At 39.9% G+C, this 21,321-nt stretch overlaps 1 protein-coding gene across 1 annotated transcript in view; it reads left to right on the forward strand.

Annotated features, from left to right (window-relative positions):
• Positions 1 to 21,321, forward strand: part of LOC105710519 (T-complex protein 11-like X-linked protein 2) — a 150,092-nt gene that overhangs the window by 121,783 nt on the left and 6,988 nt on the right. Inside the window, 3 exon segments of the mRNA XM_064362294.1 lie at positions 5,756 to 5,872; positions 5,875 to 5,892; positions 19,519 to 19,621. Coding sequence (XP_064218364.1) covers positions 5,767 to 5,872; positions 5,875 to 5,892; positions 19,519 to 19,621 — 227 coding nt within the window. The 5' untranslated portion in view covers positions 5,756 to 5,766.

Consider the following 21,321-nt stretch of genomic DNA (forward strand, 5'->3'; position numbering starts at 1 on the left):
TACCAGTTTACATTCCTGCCAACAGTGTACAAAGGTTCCCTTTTCTCCACATCCTTGCCAGCATTTGTTATTGTCTTTTGGCTATAAGCCATTTTAACTGTGATGGGATGATACCTCATTGTAGTTTTTATTTGCATTTCTCTGATGATCACTGATGTTGAGCACCTTTTAATGTGCTTGTTTGCCATTTGTATGCCTTCTTTTGAGATATATTTGAGACGTGGCACATCGGGATCACCACCTGAGACATTGATCACTACCTGTGGAGATCTGTCTTTTCAACCCTGACTCAGCGACAGATGAATAAAATACACTCTCACACAGAACACAGTGTTGAGTGGGCTAGGGATGGTTGTCTGCTGCTTTCAGAGGGTGATTGCAGCTAACCAACCGTAACTCCCTGTTCCTCCTTGCATTTATTCAGTATGGATTTAATAACAGAGGTTCTAAGTCAACTAGCTTGTGGATAGTTAGCATGGTTAAAAGAGTGGTTTTACGAATGAAAAAAGGTCTTGGTTCTGGGGCCCAGAATAGACACCATTAATGGGTAATTCCCTTTCAACCTCCCCCTGAGAGGGCCATCCAGCACAAAGTTTATATGCGTAAACAGAGGAGAGACAAAGTGATGTAGGGTAAACAAACTTAACTGGGGAAGTTTTTATTATTCTTAATCTTTCACTCTATGACTTAATGCTCTAATGTAAGAACTGGGTGCTTTCAACCTGTTCCATAAGTTAATAAAAACCTTTTGGTCTTCCAAAAGGTTTGAGACTATATCTTATAACCTTCCTAATATTTCCCTAATATTTTGCCAGCTACCCCGAGTGAATCCCAACATCTATTCAGATCTTCTGGTCACATTTTAATAGGATTATTAGATTTTCTCCTATAGAGTTGTTTGAGCTCCATATATACTGGTTATTAATCTCTTGTCAGATGGGTAGTTTGCAAACATTTCTCCCTTTCTGGGTGTTAGCTCTTCACTTTGTGATTGTTTCCTTTGCCTTGCAGAAGCTTTTTACTTGATGTGATTCCATTTGTCTATTTTTGCCTTGGTTTGCCTGTGCTTATGAGATATTGCTCAAGAAATTTTTGCCCAGACCAAAGTCCTGGAGAGTTTTCCCAATGTTTTCTTGTAGTAGATTCATAGTGGTGAAATAACAGTGGTGAAAGTGGGTATCCTTGTTGTGTACCAGATCTTACAGGAAAGAGTTTCACTTTTTACCCATTCTTATGATACTAGCTGTGGGTCTCTGTTTTATGTGGCTTTTATTATGTTGAGGCATGTTCCTTCTATACCCAGTTTTTTGAGGATTTTTATTATAATGTTAAATTTTTATCAAATGCTTTTTCAGCATCATTTGAAATTATAATATGGTTTTTGTTCTTCACTCTGTTAATATAATGTATCACACTGATTGACTTGTGTATGTTGAACCATCCTTGCATCCCAGGGATAAATCCCTCTTGGTCATTATTAAATATCTTTCTAATGTATTGTTGAAAGTGTTTGCTAGTATTTTGTTGAGGATTTTTGCATCAATGTTCATCAGGGACATTGGCCTGTAGTTTTCCTTTTTTGATGTGTGTTTGTCTGGTTTTGGTATCAGGGCAATACTAGCATTGTAGGATGAGTTTGAAAGTATTTTCTCCTCCTTTATTTTTCGGTTTGAGTAGGACTGGTATTAATTCTTCTTTAAATGTTTAGTAGAATTCAGCAGTGAAGTCATAAGGTCTCAGGCTTTTTTTCCACCCCCTCATAGATGGAGATTATTTATTAAGGCTTTGACTGTGTTACTTGTTATTGGTCTGCTCAGGTTTTGGATTTCCTAGTGGTTCAATCTTGGTAGATTACATGTGTCTAGAAACTTATCAATTTCTTCTAGATTTTCCAATCTATTGGCATATACTTGCTCATAGTAGCCAATGGTGATTCTTTGAATTTCTGTGGTAACAGTTGTAATGTCTCCTCTTTCATCTCTGATATTATTTATTTGGGTCTTCTCCACTTTGTTCTTCATGAGTCTGTCTAAACATTTGTCAATTTTGTTTACCTTTGACAAAAAACCAACTTTTTGTTTCATTAATCTTTTGTATTATTTTCTTCATTTCAAATTCATTTATTTCTGCTCTAATATTTATTATCTCTTTTCTTCTAATTTACTCTGTTTTCTTCTAATTTACCCCTGTTTTTATAGTTCTTTATGATGCCTCACTGGGTTTTTTATTTGAAGCTTTTCTTCTTTTTAAGATAGGCATTTACAGCTATAAATTTTGATATTAGTACTCCTGTTTCTGTTATTCCATAGGTTTTGGTATATTGTGTTTCCATTATCATTTGTTTCATAAAATTTTTCAGTTTCCTTTTCAACTTCTTTATTGATCCACTGTTCATTTATGTGAATATTGTTTAATTTCCTAGGAGTTGCCTAGGAATTGCAGTCTTTGTGTCCTAGAGTGCCCTTCAAGTTTACCTGGAACTCCAGAGCACTTTGGCCTATAGTGGCGTGGATTGCTGAGAGACTGAAGTTCTCCACCCTGGAATGGGTGAATCCCCTCTAGATAGGTCTGGTCCAAATGCTTCCTCTGTGAATGGGCACTGGCTGAGCCCAGCATCACTTTGCTCTCTGCTATGACAGGGTAGCACTGAATTAACTGTGGAGTCCCCCAGTCACTGCCCTCTTCTTCTCCCAAGTGTACAGACTCTCTGAGCTGCACAGCTGCTGCAAGGGCATTGGGGAGGGGTGGCATTGGGGATTTAAGACTGTCTCTCTCCGACCTTCTTCAATGCCTCTTTCAATGATATGAAGTTAAAACGAGGCACTGTGATTGCTCACCTGATTGTTGGTTCTCATGATGATGCTTTTCTGTATGCAGATATTGGTTACCATTTGGTGTTCCTGCAGGAGGTCCAAAAGGTATAGTCTTCTATTCCACCGTCTTTCTCTGTCCCTCTAGTTGGTTCTTGACAACTACCGATAATACATATTATTAAATACAGTATCTGGGCCATCCCTAGGCAAAATGTAATTTGCTGTTTTCCTCTACTTCACCTCCTTTATTGTTTCCACACTTCTATTTCCCCTCATTACCTCTCCCAGGGATTTCAATATTAAAAGACACTTAAAAAGACTATTTGACTATTTGAATGAAGTGCTAATAGAACTTTAGGTATCAGTGTTTTTTTTTTTTTTTAAACAATGCAATTTTGTGAAAAAATGAATTGATGTCATTCTGGAAGATTTTTCTTAGAAATAAATAAAATAGAATTCTGATTTTTTAAATGAAAAATGAACTTCTGGTATAGTGAAACATATACCTTATGAATGTATAATTTTATGTTCAAATTAAGAAAAATATATTTAGACATTTATCCTGGGTTTGATGTGAGAGCAATGTGTTTCACAGTTGACATTACTGCAGCAAATACTAGGAAGGATGAGGGGGAAATTAAGATTTAGTATTTATTAGTAAAATAAACTCTTTAGCTAAGTGGTAACTTTACTAGCCAAGTCCCCTCATATCCTCTTGTGCCTGGAGGTTAAGGTGGATTTTTCCAAGGCTGGAAAGTTCTTGGACCTCTTTTCCATAACTTCCTTTTTCAAAATCCACATGTTGTGCAAGATACTCACACTGTACTATTATCATTAACAAGGCGAGAATGGTGGTGAGAATCTGGTCAAAGTATAGTCTTGATTTATAAAAGAAACAATTTTTATGTGTTAAGAAATTAAGTCAGGGTAAGGGAGGGATCAAATAGTATAGTGTGGAAACATATACATACTGGAAATAGGCCAATCTAGGGGTCCTCATATCACTATGATGACTGGCCAGTAGAGTGACAAAGTAGACTAGGACTAAAGAGTGAGCAACATGAGGCCCCTTAGGATCATTCATTCCAGTGTCCTCAGTTTACAGATGAGATCCGAAGCTCACAATTGGATTGCAGTGAAGAGCATGCAAATAATTGAGCTGAAAGAACCCAAACCAAAATGTAGAATTCCTTTCAGGCTTACGGTCTTGCCCCTTTACTACACAGCTTCCATGACTAGTCCTTTAATATGAGTCTTGATTTCCATATTTGTAAAATGAGAGTTTAACAGTTCATGTGTCTCTCCTTACTTTCTGTGGTGGATTCACTTATGCAAAAGATAAAAGAAAACCCAAAAAAGACTTCTGGAATTTTGTAGCCCAGTTGGTTCTTTATTTGTAGGGGCTGTATGAACAGCATGAAGTGAAACAAACAAACAAACAAACAAACAACAAATGCTGATTTTTCCCCTAAATACATACTTAAATGCTATTTTTTTTTCTGGGGCAGCATAGGTGTCACTACGTGCTAGGCTGTGTCCTTCAGACTTTGACTTAACGATGGAGTTTTGGGGTGTAATGGAAATGTTAGTTTCCATAAGGAAAACATATGGATGGGTAGTGCAAATCAGGCACTGATCAGTGTGGTTATGAATAAAGGTTATAGTATAGTTGCGACTAGAATTATGATATGTCCCATGCCAGGTGTTAAGGGAGGTGCTAAGATGCCCCAGGCGCCATAAGGTGCCTTGGGGTGGCATGGAGTTTACTCGGGGTCTGGGATATTCCATGCCCACATCGGCCCAAATTATAGGGGAACGAGATGTGGCTATGAAACTGTGATTAATGCTATGATGGATAAAGATATTAATAAGGCTGCCCTGCAATTGGCTGTAGGGGCTCCAGTAGAAGATGCTATAATTGCCTAAGTGGAGGCTATGGGCTTGTTGTCCGTGATAGACCTCCCAGCTAAAGTGGAATCCATTACTTTCCCTTAATATTTTTGCCACCAACTTAACTGAATCCCAACAGGGCAGTAGGAATAAAAGCTTTGAACAGTTCATTCATGAGGAGCAGGGCTTGAGATTACTCCCAAGCTCTTGAGAGGCTCCGAGCCTTGGCAGGAGGGTATGAACATAAAGCCTCATTATGTGTATCTCAGCCTCCTCCCTTTATCACTCAGTGGTGAGACCCTGCTTGCCTTTCCTGCTCTCTTGGTTTCCAAAGCACCCTGGGCAAGTAACACCAACCCGCTACCCTGGAAATGGATCATCCTTTGTTTTCATGTTTGGACTCTCCTATCTAGTGTCACAGGTAGGGGTGCACTCCAGGTGGACCTCATAATCTCCATCGTTCCGTCAGACTCATCCCTGATAATCTCCCCTCTCCTCCTGGCTACAATGGTACTTCCCAGGACCGGGCTGGGGAGGCAGAGGGGCTTCACTAGCAGACACAGCGGGCCAGCCAGTCAAGGACGAGGAGGAAGTGAGTGACCAGGGTCCCAAAGGCCGTGGGGGGACATTGAGCCCCTTCAGGAAGGTCTGGAGCAGTAGTTAAGGAGTTAGAATGTATTCCAGGACCAATGAAAGGTAGTCAGAGCCAAGGAAGATTCCTTTCCTAGTTTGGTTAGTAATGTGCAGTGTGCCCCACTTCTGGTGAGTTATTGTCCATCTCTGGGCCTTGTTTTCCTCTTACGCTTGCCCAACACTAAACTTCGATTTCAGTAAAGGAACTGCCGCTAATTCCCCTTCCTCTCAAGGCCTGTTTGAAGACCCTAGTTGTTCCTTTGAGAAGCTTTGAGCCCTGATACTTAATCCTTTCAACTGAGGGCATCAGGTTCAGTCACCGGGGCACACAACTGCAGTTGAGGAGCCCTCTTTCTTCTTGTCCCTGGGTGAGAGTCAGGTCTTACACAACTGGCCTCTACTTTTCTCTCCAATTCCAGTTAACATCAAGATGCCGAAGACTGAGGAAACTGTGCTCCAGAATGATCTCAGTGAAGTGGAGAGTGGGGCCCCTGAGCCTAAAACACCAGGGCAGAGCCAGAAAAGCAAGAGTTTCTGTTAGATGACCAGTCTCCTGGTAGGTATAGAATAATATCATCACTTCTATGAACAATAATTAGGCTAAAGGAATAGACAGGCTGTGGTTTAAGGGCCTTTAGGGGATATAGAAGGCTCTTGCAACCTTGCATTTTTCCTTCCTAATCCTTCTGTTAGTCCTTTTTTTGGATTATTCTTTCTCTTGTCTTTCTGCCCCCTCTAATTTTTACATGCAGGAGTTAGGCCCCTAATTGGTAAGTAAAATTAAAAGATTTTGGCTTTAGAGAAAGAGGCCAACAAAGGAAACTACTTGTGTTTGACGATAGTTGAGAGTGATTTAGTCAATTCAAAGCATGGGAAATAAATAGCATTCTTGTATTTTGATTTTGTAAAGTGTAAATGGTAGATCTAGGACAGCTCAGAAGTGATCCAAATTATCTGTTGATTCAATTGTGTTCTGTCCTTTTCCAGGGGTGCTTTGTTTACATAAAAATTATCACTGCTCTGGGGTAAAATTATGTAGATCTGTAATAACAGCATTTTTCTGTGAACATTGGGACTTTAAGTCTTTTTTACACCTTATGTTGGGCATTTGAAACTTTGGCTTGACTAGTCCAACCTCACAGGAACTCAAATTGCAGTACTTTTATAATAATCTCCAATGAATTTAACCAAAGATTAATCTGCAGACCTATCCAGGTGTAGCAGTTTGATCTAACCTCTTGAAGACTGAAACCGGAAAAAAGAAGTTGAATTACGTGTGTTTCTCTGGTGGCCACTTGGGGTCACTGCTAGTAAGCAGAATGACACAATTCATACGTCACAATACCTCTCAAATAAATGATGTCTTAATGAATTAATTAGGTGGTATATTTAAACATATGTAGCTTTTTAGTTAGTATAGAGAGGAAATAACAGTATATGAGACTAATTTTTCAACAAAAGTCTCATCAACAGTTTTTTAAGTGAAAAATAAATGGACGTAAATAGACTATCTTCTTGAAGTGAGTTTTTGGACTCATATGTGAGTTTGATTATATCTTGAGGACAAATAGTTCTCTCTGAACAAGTTATGAAACTACATTGAAATTGAGTTACCAAATAGTTTTATTGCATCTTTTATTTTACATATCAAGTAATAATTGTAACTACTATATACATTTTGTTTCACTACTGAAAGTATTCTGTACAATGAATTTAGAACATTGGTTCCCAAATTCCAGTGCTGGGCTGTGACATAGTTCTTATCAATATTGAATGAAATAAAAATAATAGAGATGTTGTAGTGAGTTTTTAAAATAATGTTAAATTGATTCAATTTAAAAGAGTATTTTGTTTTAATTGCACTTTAGGTTCTGGGGTACATGTGCAGATCATGCAGGATTGTTGCATAGATACACACATGGCAATATGGTTTGCTGCCTCCATTCCCCCGTCACCCACATCTGACATTTCTCCCCATGTTATCCCTCCCCAACCCCCCAACTCCCTGCTCTTCCTCCCTTGGCCCCCCCAACAGACCCCCAGTGTGTGATGCTCCCCTCCGTGCATCCATGTGTTCTCCTTGTTCAACACCTGCCTATGAGTGAGAACATGAGGTGTTTGATTTTCTGTTCTTCTGTCAGTTTGCTGAGAATTATGGTTTCCAGATTCATCCATGTCCCTAAAAAGGACACAAACTCATAATTTTTTATGGCTGCATAGTATTCCATGGTGTATATGTGCCACATTTTCCTTTTCCAGTCTATCGTTGATGGGCATTTGGGTTCATTCCAGGTCTTTGCTATTGTAAACAGTGCTGCTATGAAACATACCTGTGCATGTGTCTTTATAATAGAATGATTTATAATCCTTTGGGTATATACCCAGTAATGGGATTGCTGGGTCAAATGGAATTTCTATTTCCAGGTCCTTGAGGAAGTGCTACACTGTCTTCCACAATGGTTGAATTAGTTTACACTCCCACCAACAGTGTAAAAGTGTTCCTATTTCTCCACATCCTCTCCAGCATCTGTTGTCTCCAGATTTTCTAATGATCGCCATTTTAACTGGCATGAGGTGGTATCTCAATATGGTTTTCATTTGCATTTCTCTAATGATCAGTAATGATGAGCATTTTATTATATGTTTGTTGGTCTCATATATGTCTTCTTTTGAAAAGTGTCTGTTCATATCCTTCTCCCACTTTTGGATGGGTTTGTTTGTTTGTTTCTTGTGAATTTGTTTAAGTTCTTTGTAGATTCTGGATATTAGCCCTTTGTCAGATGGGTAGATTGCAAAAATTTTTTTCCCATTCTCTTGGTTGCTGGTTCACTCTAATGATGGTTTCTTTTGCTGTACAGAAGCTCTGGAGTTTAATTAGGTTCCATTTGTCTATTTTGGCTTTTGTTCCCAGTGCTTTTGGTGTTCTAGTCATGAAGTCCTTGCCTATGCCTATTTCCTGAATGGTTTTGCCTAGGTTTTCTTCTAGGGTTTTTATGGTGTTAGGTCTTATGTTTAAGTCTTTAATCCATCTGGAGTTAATTATAGTGTAAGGTGTCGGGAAGGGGTCCAGTTTCTGCTTTCTGCACATGGCTAGCCAGTTTTCCCAACACCATTTATTAAACACGGAATCCTTTCCCCATTGCTTGTTTTTATCAGGTTTGTTAAAGATCAGATGGTTGTAGATGTGTGGCATTGCCTCCGAGGCCTCTGTTCTGTTCCATTGATCTATATCTCTGTTTTGGTACCCGTACTATGCTGTTTTGATTACTGTAGCCTTGTTGTATAGTTTGAAATCAGGTAGCATGATGCTTCTGGCTTTGTTCTTTTTGCTTAGGATTGTCTTGGCTATGTGGGCTCTCTTTTGGTTCCATATGAAGTTTAAGGTGGTTTTTTCCAGTTCTGTGAAGAAGGTCATTGGTAGCTTGATGGGGATAGCGCATAATCTATAAATTACTTTGGGCAATATGGCCATTTTCACGATACTAATTCTTCCTTACTATGAGCCTGGAATGTTTTTCCACCTGTTTGTGTCCTCTGTTATTTCCTTGAGCAGTGGTTTGTAGTTCACCTTGAAGAGGTCCTTTACAACCTTTGTTAGTTATATTCCTAGGTATTTTATTCTCTTTGTAGCAATTGTGAATGGGAGTTCACTCATGATTTGGCTCTCTGTTACTCTGGTATTGGTGTATAGAAATATCTGTGTTTTCTGCACATTGATTTTTGTATCCTGAGACTTTGCTGAAGTTGCATATCAGTTTAAGGAGATTTTGGGCTGAGATGATAGGGTCTTCTAAATATACAACCATGTCGTCTGCAAATAGAGACAATTTGACTTCCTCCTTTCCTAATTGAATACCCTTTATTTCTTTTTCTTACCTAATTGCTCTGGGTAGAAATTCCAATACTATTTTGAATAGGAGTGGTGAGAGAGGGCATCCTTGTCTAGTGCCGGATTTCAAAGGGAATGCTTCCAGTTTTTGCCCATTCAGTATGATATTGGCTATAGGTTTGTTCCAAATAGCTTTTATTGTTTTGTGATATGTTCCTTCGATACCTAGTTCATTAAGAGTTTTTAGCATAAAGGGCTGTTGAATTTTGTCAAAGGCCTTCTCTGCATCTATTGATATAATCGTGATTTTTATCTTTGCTTCTGTTTATGGGGTGGATTACGTTTATGGACTTGCGTATGTTGAACCAGACTTGCATCCCTGGAATGGAGCCTACTTGATTGTGATGGATAAGCTTTTTGATGTCTGTTGCAATCAGTTTGCCAGTATTTTATTGAAGATTTTTGCATCTATGTTCATCATGGATATTGGCCTGAAGTTTTCTTTTTTTCTTGAGTCTCTGCTGGGTTTTGGTATCAGGATGATGTTGGTCTCATAAAATGATTTGGGAAGGATTCCCTCTTTTTGCATTGTTTGGAATAGTTTCAGAAGGAATTGTACCAGCTCCTCTTTGTACATCTGGTAGAATTCAGCTGTGAACCCATCTGGACCTGGACTTTTTTGGTTGGTAGGCTATTAATTGCTGCCTCAATTTCAGCCCTTGTTATTGGTCTGTTCAAAGTTTCAACTTCTTCCTGGTTTAGGCTTGGGAGGGTGCAAGTGTCCAGAAATTTATCCATTTCTTCCAGGTTTACTGGTTTATGTGCATAGAGTTGTTTGTAACAATCTCTGATTGTAGTTTGTATTTTTGTAGAATCAGTGGTGATATCCCCTTTATCGTTTTTATTGCATCTATTTGATTCTTCTTCCTTTCCCTTTTTATTAATCTGGCTAGCAGTCTATTTTGTTGATCTCAAAAAACCAGCTCCTGGATTTATTGATTTTTTGAAGGGTTTTTGTGTCTCTATCTCCTTCAGTTCTGCTCTGATCTTAGTTATTTCTTGTCTTCTGCTAGCTTTTGAGTTTTTTTTTTAATCTTGCTTCTCTAGCTCTTTCAATTTTAACAATACGGTGTCAATTTTAGATCTTTCCTCGCTTCTCATATGGGCATTTATTGCTATAAATTTCCCTCTAGACACTGCTTTAAATGTGTCCCACAGATTCTGGAACGTTGTGTCTTCGTTCTCAATGGTTTTAAAGAACACCTTTATTTCTGCCTTCATTTCATTATTTATCCATTCGACATTCAGGAGTCAGTTGTTCAGCTTCCATGAAGCTGTGCAGTTCTGAGTTAGTTTCTTAATTCTGAGTTCTTATTTGATTGCCCTGTGGTCTGAGAGACTGTTTGTTGTGATTTCCATTCTTTTGCCTTTGCTGAGGAGTGATTTACTTCCAATTATGTGGTTAATTTTAGAGTAGGTGCCATGCGGTGCTGAGAAGAATGTATATTATGTGGATTTGGGGTGGAGATTTCTGTAGATGTCTATTAGGTCCACTTGGTCCAAATCTGAGTTCAAGTCCTGGATATCCTTGTTAATTTTCTGTCTCATTGATCTAATATTGACAGTGGAGTGTTAAAGTCTCCCAATATTATTGTGTGGGAGTCTAAGTCTCTTTGGAGGTCGTTATGAACTTGCTTTATGTACCTGGGTGCTCCTGTATTGGGTGAGTATATATTTAGGATTATTAGCTCTTCTTGTTGCATTGATCCTTTTACCATTATGTAATGCCCTTCTTTGTCTCTTTTGATCTTTGTTGGTTTAAAGTCCATTTTATCAGAGACTAGAATTGCAACTCCTGCTTTTTTTGCTCTCCATTTGCTTGATACATCTTCCTCCATCCCTTTATTTTAAGTCCATGTGTGTCCTTGCACGTGAGATTGGTTTCCTGAATACAGCACACTGATGGGTCTTAACTTTTTATCCAATTTGCCATTTACATTTAAGGTTAATATTGTTATGTGTGAATTTGATCCTGCCATTTTGATGCTAGCTGGATGTTTTGCCTGTTAGTCGATGCATTTTTTTCATTGTGTCGATTGTCTTTACCACTTGGTACTTATTTCCTGGACTTGAATGGTGGTCTGGTTTGCAAGGTTGGGGAAGTTCTCCTGGATAATATCCTGAAAACTGTTTTCCAGCCTGGATTCATTCTCTCCGTCACATTCAGGTACACCTATCAAACGTAGATTAGGTCTTTTTACATAATCCCATGTTTCTTGGAGGCTTTGTTCTTTTTTTTTTTTTACTCTTTTTTCTCTGTTCTTGCCTTCTCATTTTGTTTCATTGAGTTGATCTTCAATCTCTGATATCCTTTCTTCTGCTTGGTTGATTCAGCTAGTGAAACGTGGATTCTCCACGAAGTTCTCGTGTTGTGTTTTTCAACTCCATCAAGTCATTTATATTCTTATCTAAGCTGTTTATTCTAGTTAGCATCTCTTCTAACCTTTTTTCCAGGTACTTAGTTTCTTTGCATTGGGTTAGCACATGTTCTTTTAGCTCTGAGAAGTTTGTTATTACCCACCTTCTGAAGCCTGTTTCTGTCAATTCATTGGATTCATTCTCCATCCATCTTTGATCCCTAGCTGGTGAGGAGTTGTGATCCCTTGGAGGAGGAGAAGCATTCTGGTTTTGGGTCTTTTCATCCTTTTTGTGCTGGTTTCTTCCCATCTTAGTGGCTTTATCTACCTGTGGTCTTTGTAGTTGGTGACTTTCAGATGGGTTCTCTGAGTGGGCATCCTTTTTGTTGATGTTGAAGCTATTTCTTTCTGCTTCTTAGTTTTCCTTTTAACAGTCGGGCCCCTCTGCTGCAGGACCACTGGAGGTCCACTCCAGACCCTGCTCACCTGGGGATCACCCACGGGGGCTGCAGAACAGCAAGGGTTGCTGCCAGTTTATTCCTCTGCTAACCTTGTCCCAGAAGGGTACCCGCCAGATGTGAGCAACACCTTTATGAGGTGTTGCTTTGGGTATACGGGGATCATGGAGTTGCTTCAGGAGACAGTTTGTCCCTTATAGGAACTCAAGTGCTGTGCTGGGAGCTCTGTTGTTCCATGCAGAGCTGCTGGGCAGGTACTTTTAAGTCTGAGAACTCTTAACTGCCTCTTTTCCCAGGTGCTCTGTCCTAGGAAGGTCAGCTTTATTTATAAGTTCCTGTTGTGCTGCTGCCTTTTTTCATAGATGCCCTGCCCCGCATGGAGTAGTCTAGTCACCATCTGCCAGCAGAGGCATTGCTGAGCTGCTGCAGGCTCTGCCCAGCTGCTCTGTGAACTGCCTCAGTATTGGCGGACTGCCTCGGTAGTGGTGGTCACCTTTTCCCCCACTGAGCTGAACCATCCTGGGTCCTGCTGTGCTTGCTGGGAAACTCTCAATCCAGAGCATTTCAGATTGCTTGTTTTGTTGGAGTGGTACCTGCGGAGCCAGATCACCTGGCTCCCCTGTTTCTGCCCCCTCCCTTTTAGTTGAATGGGCAGCTCTGCCTCCCAGGCATTCCAGGCGACAGTTGAAACGGCTGCCCAGATTTGTGTGGGTTTCTGTGCACCAGCGCAGCACCAGCTGAAACCACTGTGCTGAAAACTTGCGGTGCTTTTCGGCCCGGCAATCTCCTGGTCTGTGGGCAGTGAAAATTTGTTTGAAAATGCAGTGGGCACTCATCCTCTATGTTGTTCTTGGTGGGAGCTGCACACCAGAGCTGTTCCTATTTGGCCATCTTGGATCCTCCCCTTCAAAGAGTATTCTTAATGCTGACTGTGTTTTCTTTATACTTTCTGAGATGATAAAATACCTTTTCTTTTTATTAAGTGATTATTTTGATGATGATAGGGTAGTCTCATTGTTTTTTTGTTTGCCTTCCTGTCCATATGTGGAAAAATAAAAATTGTGAAATCATTATCTGCCACTCATGTTATTTTGAAATTTTGTCTATTGAATCCCCATATTTAGAAACTACTGTTTTAGAAGCATGATTCAGCTTTAGAACCATCTAGTAAGAATTTGTGTGGTATCTATAAGGAGATTTTAGCCTTCATCTTGTGTGTAGCCTCTGAGGTAGGAAAAGAACAGTGAGAACACAATAACTTTTAGATACACATTAATTCTTACAAATCACAACTTATTCATTGTTTTCTGTGTTTTACTTATTGTTTTACATTTCAAGTGGAAGGTTTTGAAATCTGTTTTGTGTTTTTGAAAAAACGAATTTCTTCTTCCCATGTGTGACTTATCTGAGACCTTCAGTGTTACTGAAGGGCAAAGAGTTCAGAAAACTTCTAGTATTAAAATAATTGAATGAGTCTGGGTAATATCCGTTTGATGAATTTAGACTTGGAAGCCTTACTTGGTAGAGTGAATCTCTTTTTTTTTTTTTTTTTTTTATTGCATTTAAGGTTTTGGGGTACATGTGAAAAACATGCAAGGTTGTTGCTTAGGTGCATACGTGGCAGTGTGATTTGCTGCCTTCCTCCCCTTCACCCATATCTGGCATTTCTCCCCATGCTATCCCTCCCCAATTCCCCACCCCCCCGCTGTCCCCCCCACTCCCCCACAACAGACCCCCATGTATAGTGCTCCCCTCCCTGTGTCCATGTGTTCTCCTTGTTCAACACCCGCCTATGAGTGAGAACATGTGGTGTTTGATTTTGTGTTCTTGTGTCAGTTTGCTGAGAATGATGGTTTCCAGGTTCATCCATGTCCCTACAAAGGACGCGAACTCCTCATTTTTAATGGCTGCATAATATTCCATGGTGTATATGTGCCACATTTTTCCTGTCCAGTCTATCATCGATGGGCATTTGGGTTGGTTCCAGGTCTTTGCTATTGTAAACTGTGCTGCAATGAACATTCGTGTGCATGTGTCCTTATAGTAGGACGATTTATAATCCTTTGGATATATGCCCAGTAATGGGATTGCTGGGTCAAATGGAATTTCTATTTCTAGGTCCTTGAGGAATCGCCACACTGTTTTCCACAATGGTTGAACTAATTTACACTCCCACCAACAGTGTAAAAGTGTTCCTATTTCTCCACATCCTCTCCAGCATCTGTTGTCTACAGATTTTTTAATGATTGCCATTCTAACTGGTGTGAGATGGTATCTCAATGTAGTTTTGATTTGCATTTCTCTAATGGCCAGTGATGATGAGCATTTTTTCATATGCTTGTTGGCCTCATGTATGTCTTCTTTTGTAAAGTATCTGTTCATGTCCTTCGCCCACTTTTGAATGGGCTTGTTTGTTTTTTTCTTGTAAATCTTTTTTAGCTCGTTGTAAATTCTGGATATCAGCCCTTTGTCAGATGGGTAGGCTGCAAAAATTTTTTCCCATTCTGTTGGTTGCCGATTCACTCTATTGACTGTTTCTTTTGCTGTGCAGAAGCTGTGGAGTTTGATTAGGTCCCATTTGTCTATTTTGGCTTTTGTTGCCAATGCTTTTGGTGTTTTGGTCATGAAGTCCTTGCCTACGCCTATGTCCTGAATGGTTTTGCCTAGGTTTCCTTCTAGTGTTTTTATGGTGTTAGGTCTTATGTTTAAGTCTTTAATCCGTCTGGAGTCAATTTTAGTGTAAGGTGTCAGGAAGGGGTCCATTTTCTGCTTTCTGCATATGGCTAGCCAGTTTTCCCAACACCACTTATTGAACAGGGAATCCTTTCCCCATTGCTTGTTTTTATCAGGTTTGTCAAAGATCAGGTGGTTGTAGATATGTTGTGTTGCCTCCAATGCCTCTGTTCTGTTCCATTGGTCTATATCTCTGTTTTGGTACCAGTACCATGCTGTTTTGATTACTGTAGCCTTGTAGTAGAGTTTGATGTCTGGTAGTGTGATGCCTCCTGCTTTGTTCTTTTTGCTTAGAATTGACTTGGCTATGCGGGCTCTCTTTTGGTTCCATATGAAGTTTAAGGTGGTTTTTTCCAGTTCTGTGAAGAAGGTCATTGGTAGCTTGATGGGGATAGCATTGAATCTGTATATTACTTTGGGCAGTATGGCCATTTTCACGATATTAATTCTTCCTAACCATGAACATGGAATGTTTCTCCATCTGTTTGTGTCCTCTCTTATTTCGTTGAGCAGTGATTTGTAGTTCTCCTTGAAGAGGTCCTTTACATTCCTTGTTAGTTGTATTCCTAGGTATTTTATTCTCTTTGTAGCGATTGTGAATGGCAGTTCGTTCTTGATTTGGCTCTCTTTAAGTCTGTTATTGGTGTATAGGAACGCTTGTGATTTTTGCACATTGATTTTGTATCCTGAGACTTTGCTGAAGTTGCTTATCAGTTTCAGGAGCTTTTGGGCTGAGATGAGGGGGTCTTCTAGATATACAATCATGTCGTCTGCAAATAGAGACAATTTGACTTCCTCCTTTCCTAATTGAATACCCTTTATTTCTTTTTCTTGCCTGATTGCTCTGGCTAGAACTTCCAGTACTATATTGAATAGGAGTGGTGAGAGAGGGCATCCTTGTCTAGTGCCAGATTTCAAAGGGAATGCTTCCAGTTTTTGCCCGTTCAGTATGATATTGGCTGTCGGTTTGTCGTAAATAGCTTTTATTATTTTGAGATACGTTCCATCGATACCTAGTTTATTGAGGGTTTTTAGCATAAAGGGCTGTTGAATTTTGTCGAAGGCCTTCTCTGCATCAATTGAGATAATCATGTGGTTTTTGTCTTTGGTTCTGTTTATGTGGTGAGTTACATTTATAGACTTGCGTATATTGAACCAGCCTTGCATCCCCAGGATGAATCCTACTTGATCATGGTGGATAAGCTTTTTGATGTGCTGTTGTAATCGGCTTGCCATTATTTTATTGAAGATTTTTGCATCTATGTTCATCATGGATATTGGCCTGTAGTTTTCTTTTCTTGTTGAGTCTCTGCCAGGTTTTGGTATTAGGATGATGTTGGTCTCATAAAATGATTTGGGAAGGATTCCCTCTTTTTGGATTATTTGGAATAGTTTCAGTAGGAATGGTATCAGTTCCTCTTTGTATGTCTGGTAGAATTCGGCTGTGAACCCATCTGGGCCTGGGCTTTTTTTGGGTGGTAGGCTCTTAATTGCTGCCTCGACTTCAGACCTTGTTATTGGTCTATTCAGGGTTTCGACTTCTTCCTGGTTTAGGCTTGGCAGGAGGCAGCTGTCCAGGAATTTATCCATTTCCTCCAGGTTTTCTAATTTATGTGCATAGAGTTGTTTGTAATAATCTCTGATGATGGTTTGAATTTCTGTGGAATCTGTGGTGATATCCCCTTTATCATTTTTTATTGCATCTATTTGGTTATTCTCTCTTTTCTTTTTTATTAGTCTGGCTAGTGGTCTTTCTATTTTGTTGATCTTTTCAAAAAACCAGCTCCTGGATTTATTGATTTTTTGAAGGGTTTTTCGTGTCTCTATCTCCTTCAATTCTGCTTTGATCTTAGTTATTTCTTGTCTTCTGCTAGGTTTTGAGTTTTTTTGATCTTGCTCCTCTAGCTCTTTCAATTTTGACGATAGGGTGTCAATTTTAGATCTCTCCTTGCTTCTCATGTGAGCACTTATTGCTATATATTTTCCTCTAGAGACTGCTTTAAATGTGTCCCAGAGATTCTGGTATGTGGTGTCTTCATTCTCGTTGGTTTCGAAGAACGTCTTTATTTCTGCCTTCATTTCATTGTTTATCCAGTCAACATTCAGGAGAAAGTTGTTCATTTTCCATGAGGCTGTGCGGTTCTGGGTTGGTTTCTGAATTCTGAGTTCTAACTTGATTGCACTGTGGTCTGAGAGACTGTTTGTTATGGTTTCCGTTCTTTTGCATTTGCTGAGGAGTGATTTACTTCCAATTATGTGGTCAATTTTAGAGTAGGTGTGATGTGGTGCTGAGAAGAATGTATATTCTGTGGATTTGGGGTGGAGAGTTCTGTAAATGTCTATTAGGTTTGCTTGTTCCAGGTCTGAGTTCAAGTCCTGGATATCCTTGTTGATTTTCTGTCTCGTTGATCTGTCTAATATTGACAGTGGTGTGTTGAAGTCTCCCACTATTATTGTGTGGGAGTCTAAGTCTCTTTGTAAGTCTTTAAGAACTTGCCTTATGTATCTGGGTGCTCCTGTATTAGGTGCATATATATTTAGGATCGTTAGCTCTTCTTGCTGCATTGATCCTTTTACCATTATGTAATGTCCTTCTTTGTCTCTTTTGATCTTTGTTGCTTTAAAGTCTATTTTATCAGAGATGAGAATTGCAACTCCTGCTTTTTTTTGCTCTCCATTTGCTTGGTAAATCTTCCTCCATCCCTTTATTTTGAGCCTTTGTGTATCCTTGCATGCGAGATGAGTTTCCTGGATACAGCACACTGATGGGTTTTGGCTTTTTATCCAATTTGCCAGTCTGTGTCTTTTGATTGGGGCATTTAGTCCGTTTACATTTAGGGTTAATATTGTTATGTGTGAATTCAATCCTGTCATTTTGGTGCTAGGTGGCTGTTTTGCCCTTTGGTTGATGCAGATTCTTCATTGTGTTGATGCTCTTTACCTTTTCGTGTGTTTTTGGAGTGGCTGGTACTGGTTGTTCTTTTCTATGTGTAGTGCCTCCTTCAGGAGCTCTTGTAGAGCTGGTCTGGTGGTGATGAACTCTCTGAGTTCTTGCTTGTTCACAAAGGATTTTATTTTTCCTTCACTTATGAAGCTTAGTTTGGCTGGATACGAAATTCTGGGTTGAAAGTTCTTTTCCTTAAGGATGTTGAATATCGGCCCCCACTCTCTTCTGGCCTGTAGGGTTTCTGCTGAGAGATCTGCAGTGAGTCTGATGGGCTTCCCTTTGTGGGTAACCCGACCTTTCTCTCTGGCTGCCCTTAGTATTTTCTCCTTCATTTCAACCCTGGTGAATCTGATGATTATGTGTCTTGGGGTTGCTCTTCTAGAGGAGTATCTTTGTGGTGTTCTCTGTATTTCCTGGACTTGAATCTCGGCCTGCCTTGTTAGGTTGGGGAAGTTTTCCTGGATAATATCCTGAAGAGTATTTTCCAGCTTGGATGCATTCTCTTCGTCACATTCAGGTACACCTATCAAACGTAGATTAGGTCTTTTCACATAGTCCCATATTTCTTGTTGACTTTGTTCATTCCTTTTTACCCTGTTTTCTCTAATCTTGCCTTCTCGTTTTATTTCATTGAGTTGATCTTCGACCTCTGATATCCTTTCTTCTGCTTGGTCAATTCGGCTGTTGAAACTTGTGCATGCTTCACGAAGTTCTCGTGTTGTGTTTTTCAGCTCCATCAATTCGCTCATATTCCTCTCTAAGTTGTCCATTCTTGTTAGCATTTCGTCAAGTCTTTTTTCAAGGTTCTTAGTTTCTTTGCATTGGGTTAGAACATGTTCTTTTAGCTCACGGAAGTTTCTTATTATCCACTTTCTGAAAGCTGATTCTGTCATTTCATCACACTCATTCTCCGTCCAGTCTTGTTCCCTTGCTGGTGGGGAGTTGTGATCCCTTGTAGGAGGAGAAGTGTTCTGGTTTTGGGTGTTTTCATCCTTTTTGCGCTGGTTTCTTCCCATCTTTGTGGATTTTTCCACCTGCTGACTTTGTAGTTGTTGTCTTTCTGATTTTGGTAATTTTAAGTCTGCTGTGGCAGAACTCATAAACCCCCTGCTCTTCCCCCGAGGTGTTCTGTCCCAGGGAGTTACTGTTTTATGATGTTCCCCTGTGCGGTTGCTGTTTTCCCTGCCCACAAGGTGGCAGCCTAGTCACACTCAGGTTGCAGAGGCTTCGCTAAGCTGCTGTGGGCTCCACCCAGCTTCCGTGTGAACTTCTGGGTGTAGTTAGAACTGCTTCCGCTATGTTGGCCCGCCCCTGTAGTGACGGAGTCTCTGTAGTGGCGGATTGCCTTGGTACAGAACAGCAGGGTGCCTATGGAGAACGCCCCTCCTCCACAGAGCTGGACCGTCCCGGTTTCAGTTGTGTTTCAGGTCAGCTCCCCTTGCTGGCTTATAGGGGACTCAGACTCTCTCACTTTATACAGTGAGCCGTTGCCTCAGGGTGCCGGCCCAGCGGCTGCGCCGTTCAAGCCAGCGGCGCCAGCGGCGCTGGCGACCCGTGTGGCTTCTCTGCGTGTGAATCTCCTGGTCTGTGGGCAGTAAAAATCAGTCTGGAAATACGGCGTCCACTCACCCTCTGTGCTTTCTCTCGGAGCTGCATTCCCGAGTTCCTCCTAAGCGGCCATCTTGGATCCTCTCCTAGTGAATCTCAAAATAAAAATTCTATTTATGCGGGTTCCCTGTTAATGATGGTTATGTTTTTTCCCCCCCAGAGGGCAGACCTGATGCCTTTTCTGTCACAGAGCTGATAGAGACAGTTAATGAAGCTTCCAGGCTGAGCATTGCACATAAAATCATAGTAAACGAAGATTTCTATGTGGAAGAGACAATTTTACCTCCAAACAGGTACAGATTATTCAGGTGTTTTTTCCATTTTACTCTTCCTGGATTAGGTACATAACACAAATGACTTTTGGTCAGGTTTGAAGCATCTTATTAATAAATTTAATGGTTGGGTATGTCTTATACAGCACCAACAAATCAGTGTAGTTATTAGTTTAAAAAGGTCAAAGCAGCAAATTATATTTAAACAGGTAATAAACCAATGCACTTGCAGGTTGAACATCCAAAATTTGAAATCCATGCTGCTCCAAAATCCAAAACATTTCAAGGCCAACATGATGCTCAAAGGAAATGCTCATTGCAGTATACTATAAGTATACTGCAAATATCTCAAAATCCAAAAAAATCTGTAATCTGGCTAGGCTTATGCCTGTAAATTCTAACACTTTGGGAGTCCAAGTCAGGCTGATTGCCTGAGCCCAGGAAGTCAAGGCCAGCCTGGGCAACATGGAGAAATCCTGTCTATAGAAAAAATACAAAAATTAGCCAGGCAAGGTGGTGCACTCCTGTAGTCCCAGCTACTCAGGAGGCTGAGGTGGGAGGGTCCCTTGATCCCAGGAAGTAAAGGCTGCAGTGAACTGAGATCACGATCATGCCACTGCATTCCAGTCTGGGTGACAGAGTGAGACCCTGTCTCAAAAAAAAAAAAAAAAAAAAAAAAAATTCAGTGATCCAAAATACTCCTGGTCCCAAGCATCTTGGTAAAGGGATATTCATTCTGTATTGTTAAAGTGTTCATTTCAGGATCTCAGTTAATAATGAAACGTAGAGTGATTTCCAGATCTTTTCAGGAGACTTGGAAGAATTAACTCCTAGCTGTTCATCTTTTAATTGTCTACAGATTAAACGGGCACAGATGAGCAGGTTTTCTAATAGTGGTTTTATTCACTCCTCATGGGATAGGAAATTTCGGGGGACATTTCTGCTTCATAATCAGTGTAATAAACATTCTGCAAATCAAGATTAGAACCCTGTCAATAAATAGTGTGATTCTACAATTAGACTTTATATTGGTTTCTCTTAATTGTATTGATATTGCAACATATGTTTAAGAATCATTCAGTATTTATGAATTGAATGCTTCTAGTGGTTTATTAAGAGTTAAATGGGTTGATTTCTTTCTCAGAATCTGTATTTTATGGTATTTCTAATTTCCCACTTTAAACGCTTCTGTTATTTTTGCCGCTCTTGGGATTCTGTTACTTAAAGCACCTTGTTTTGTCAATGGTTCTCTTGATCTTCATACTCCTTAGATTTGCCTTTGCCTGTTGCCAAGGATAGCTTACCTGAAGGAAGTTTTTACCAAAACACAGGTCTTGCAGCATCTTCCTCATTGCCTTTATAGTCCCTGGGGCCTGAGTTAGATTCAATTTTCTGCTGGTAGGGGTGCAGAAAAAAGTGAAACTAAGAGAATGAAGGCCTGCTAAAGTGGCTAGGGATCTCAGGGGGTGGGTAGATGAAGCAGGAGGAATAATATTATTTAGGGCTTGAATTTCACTTTTCTTTTTAAAAAATTAACAGGCTTTTTCAAATGTAGTAATTCAAAATGTATACTGGATAACAGGTTGAAATAGAGTTTGGGGTTATCCATTATTTACAGACAATTGACAATTAGTTTTCCCTTTGGGCTTATAAAATTATACTAATCACAGTTACTGGTTTTTAGGGGAAATCTCATCATTAGACATTTACTCAATAAACTT

The sequence above is a fragment of the Aotus nancymaae genome, unplaced genomic scaffold (genome assembly GCF_030222135.1).
Source record: "Aotus nancymaae isolate 86718 unplaced genomic scaffold, 86718_ANA_hifiasm-v0.15.2.pri h1tg000004l, whole genome shotgun sequence".
In the NCBI taxonomy this organism is placed as follows: domain Eukaryota; kingdom Metazoa; phylum Chordata; class Mammalia; order Primates; family Aotidae; genus Aotus; species Aotus nancymaae.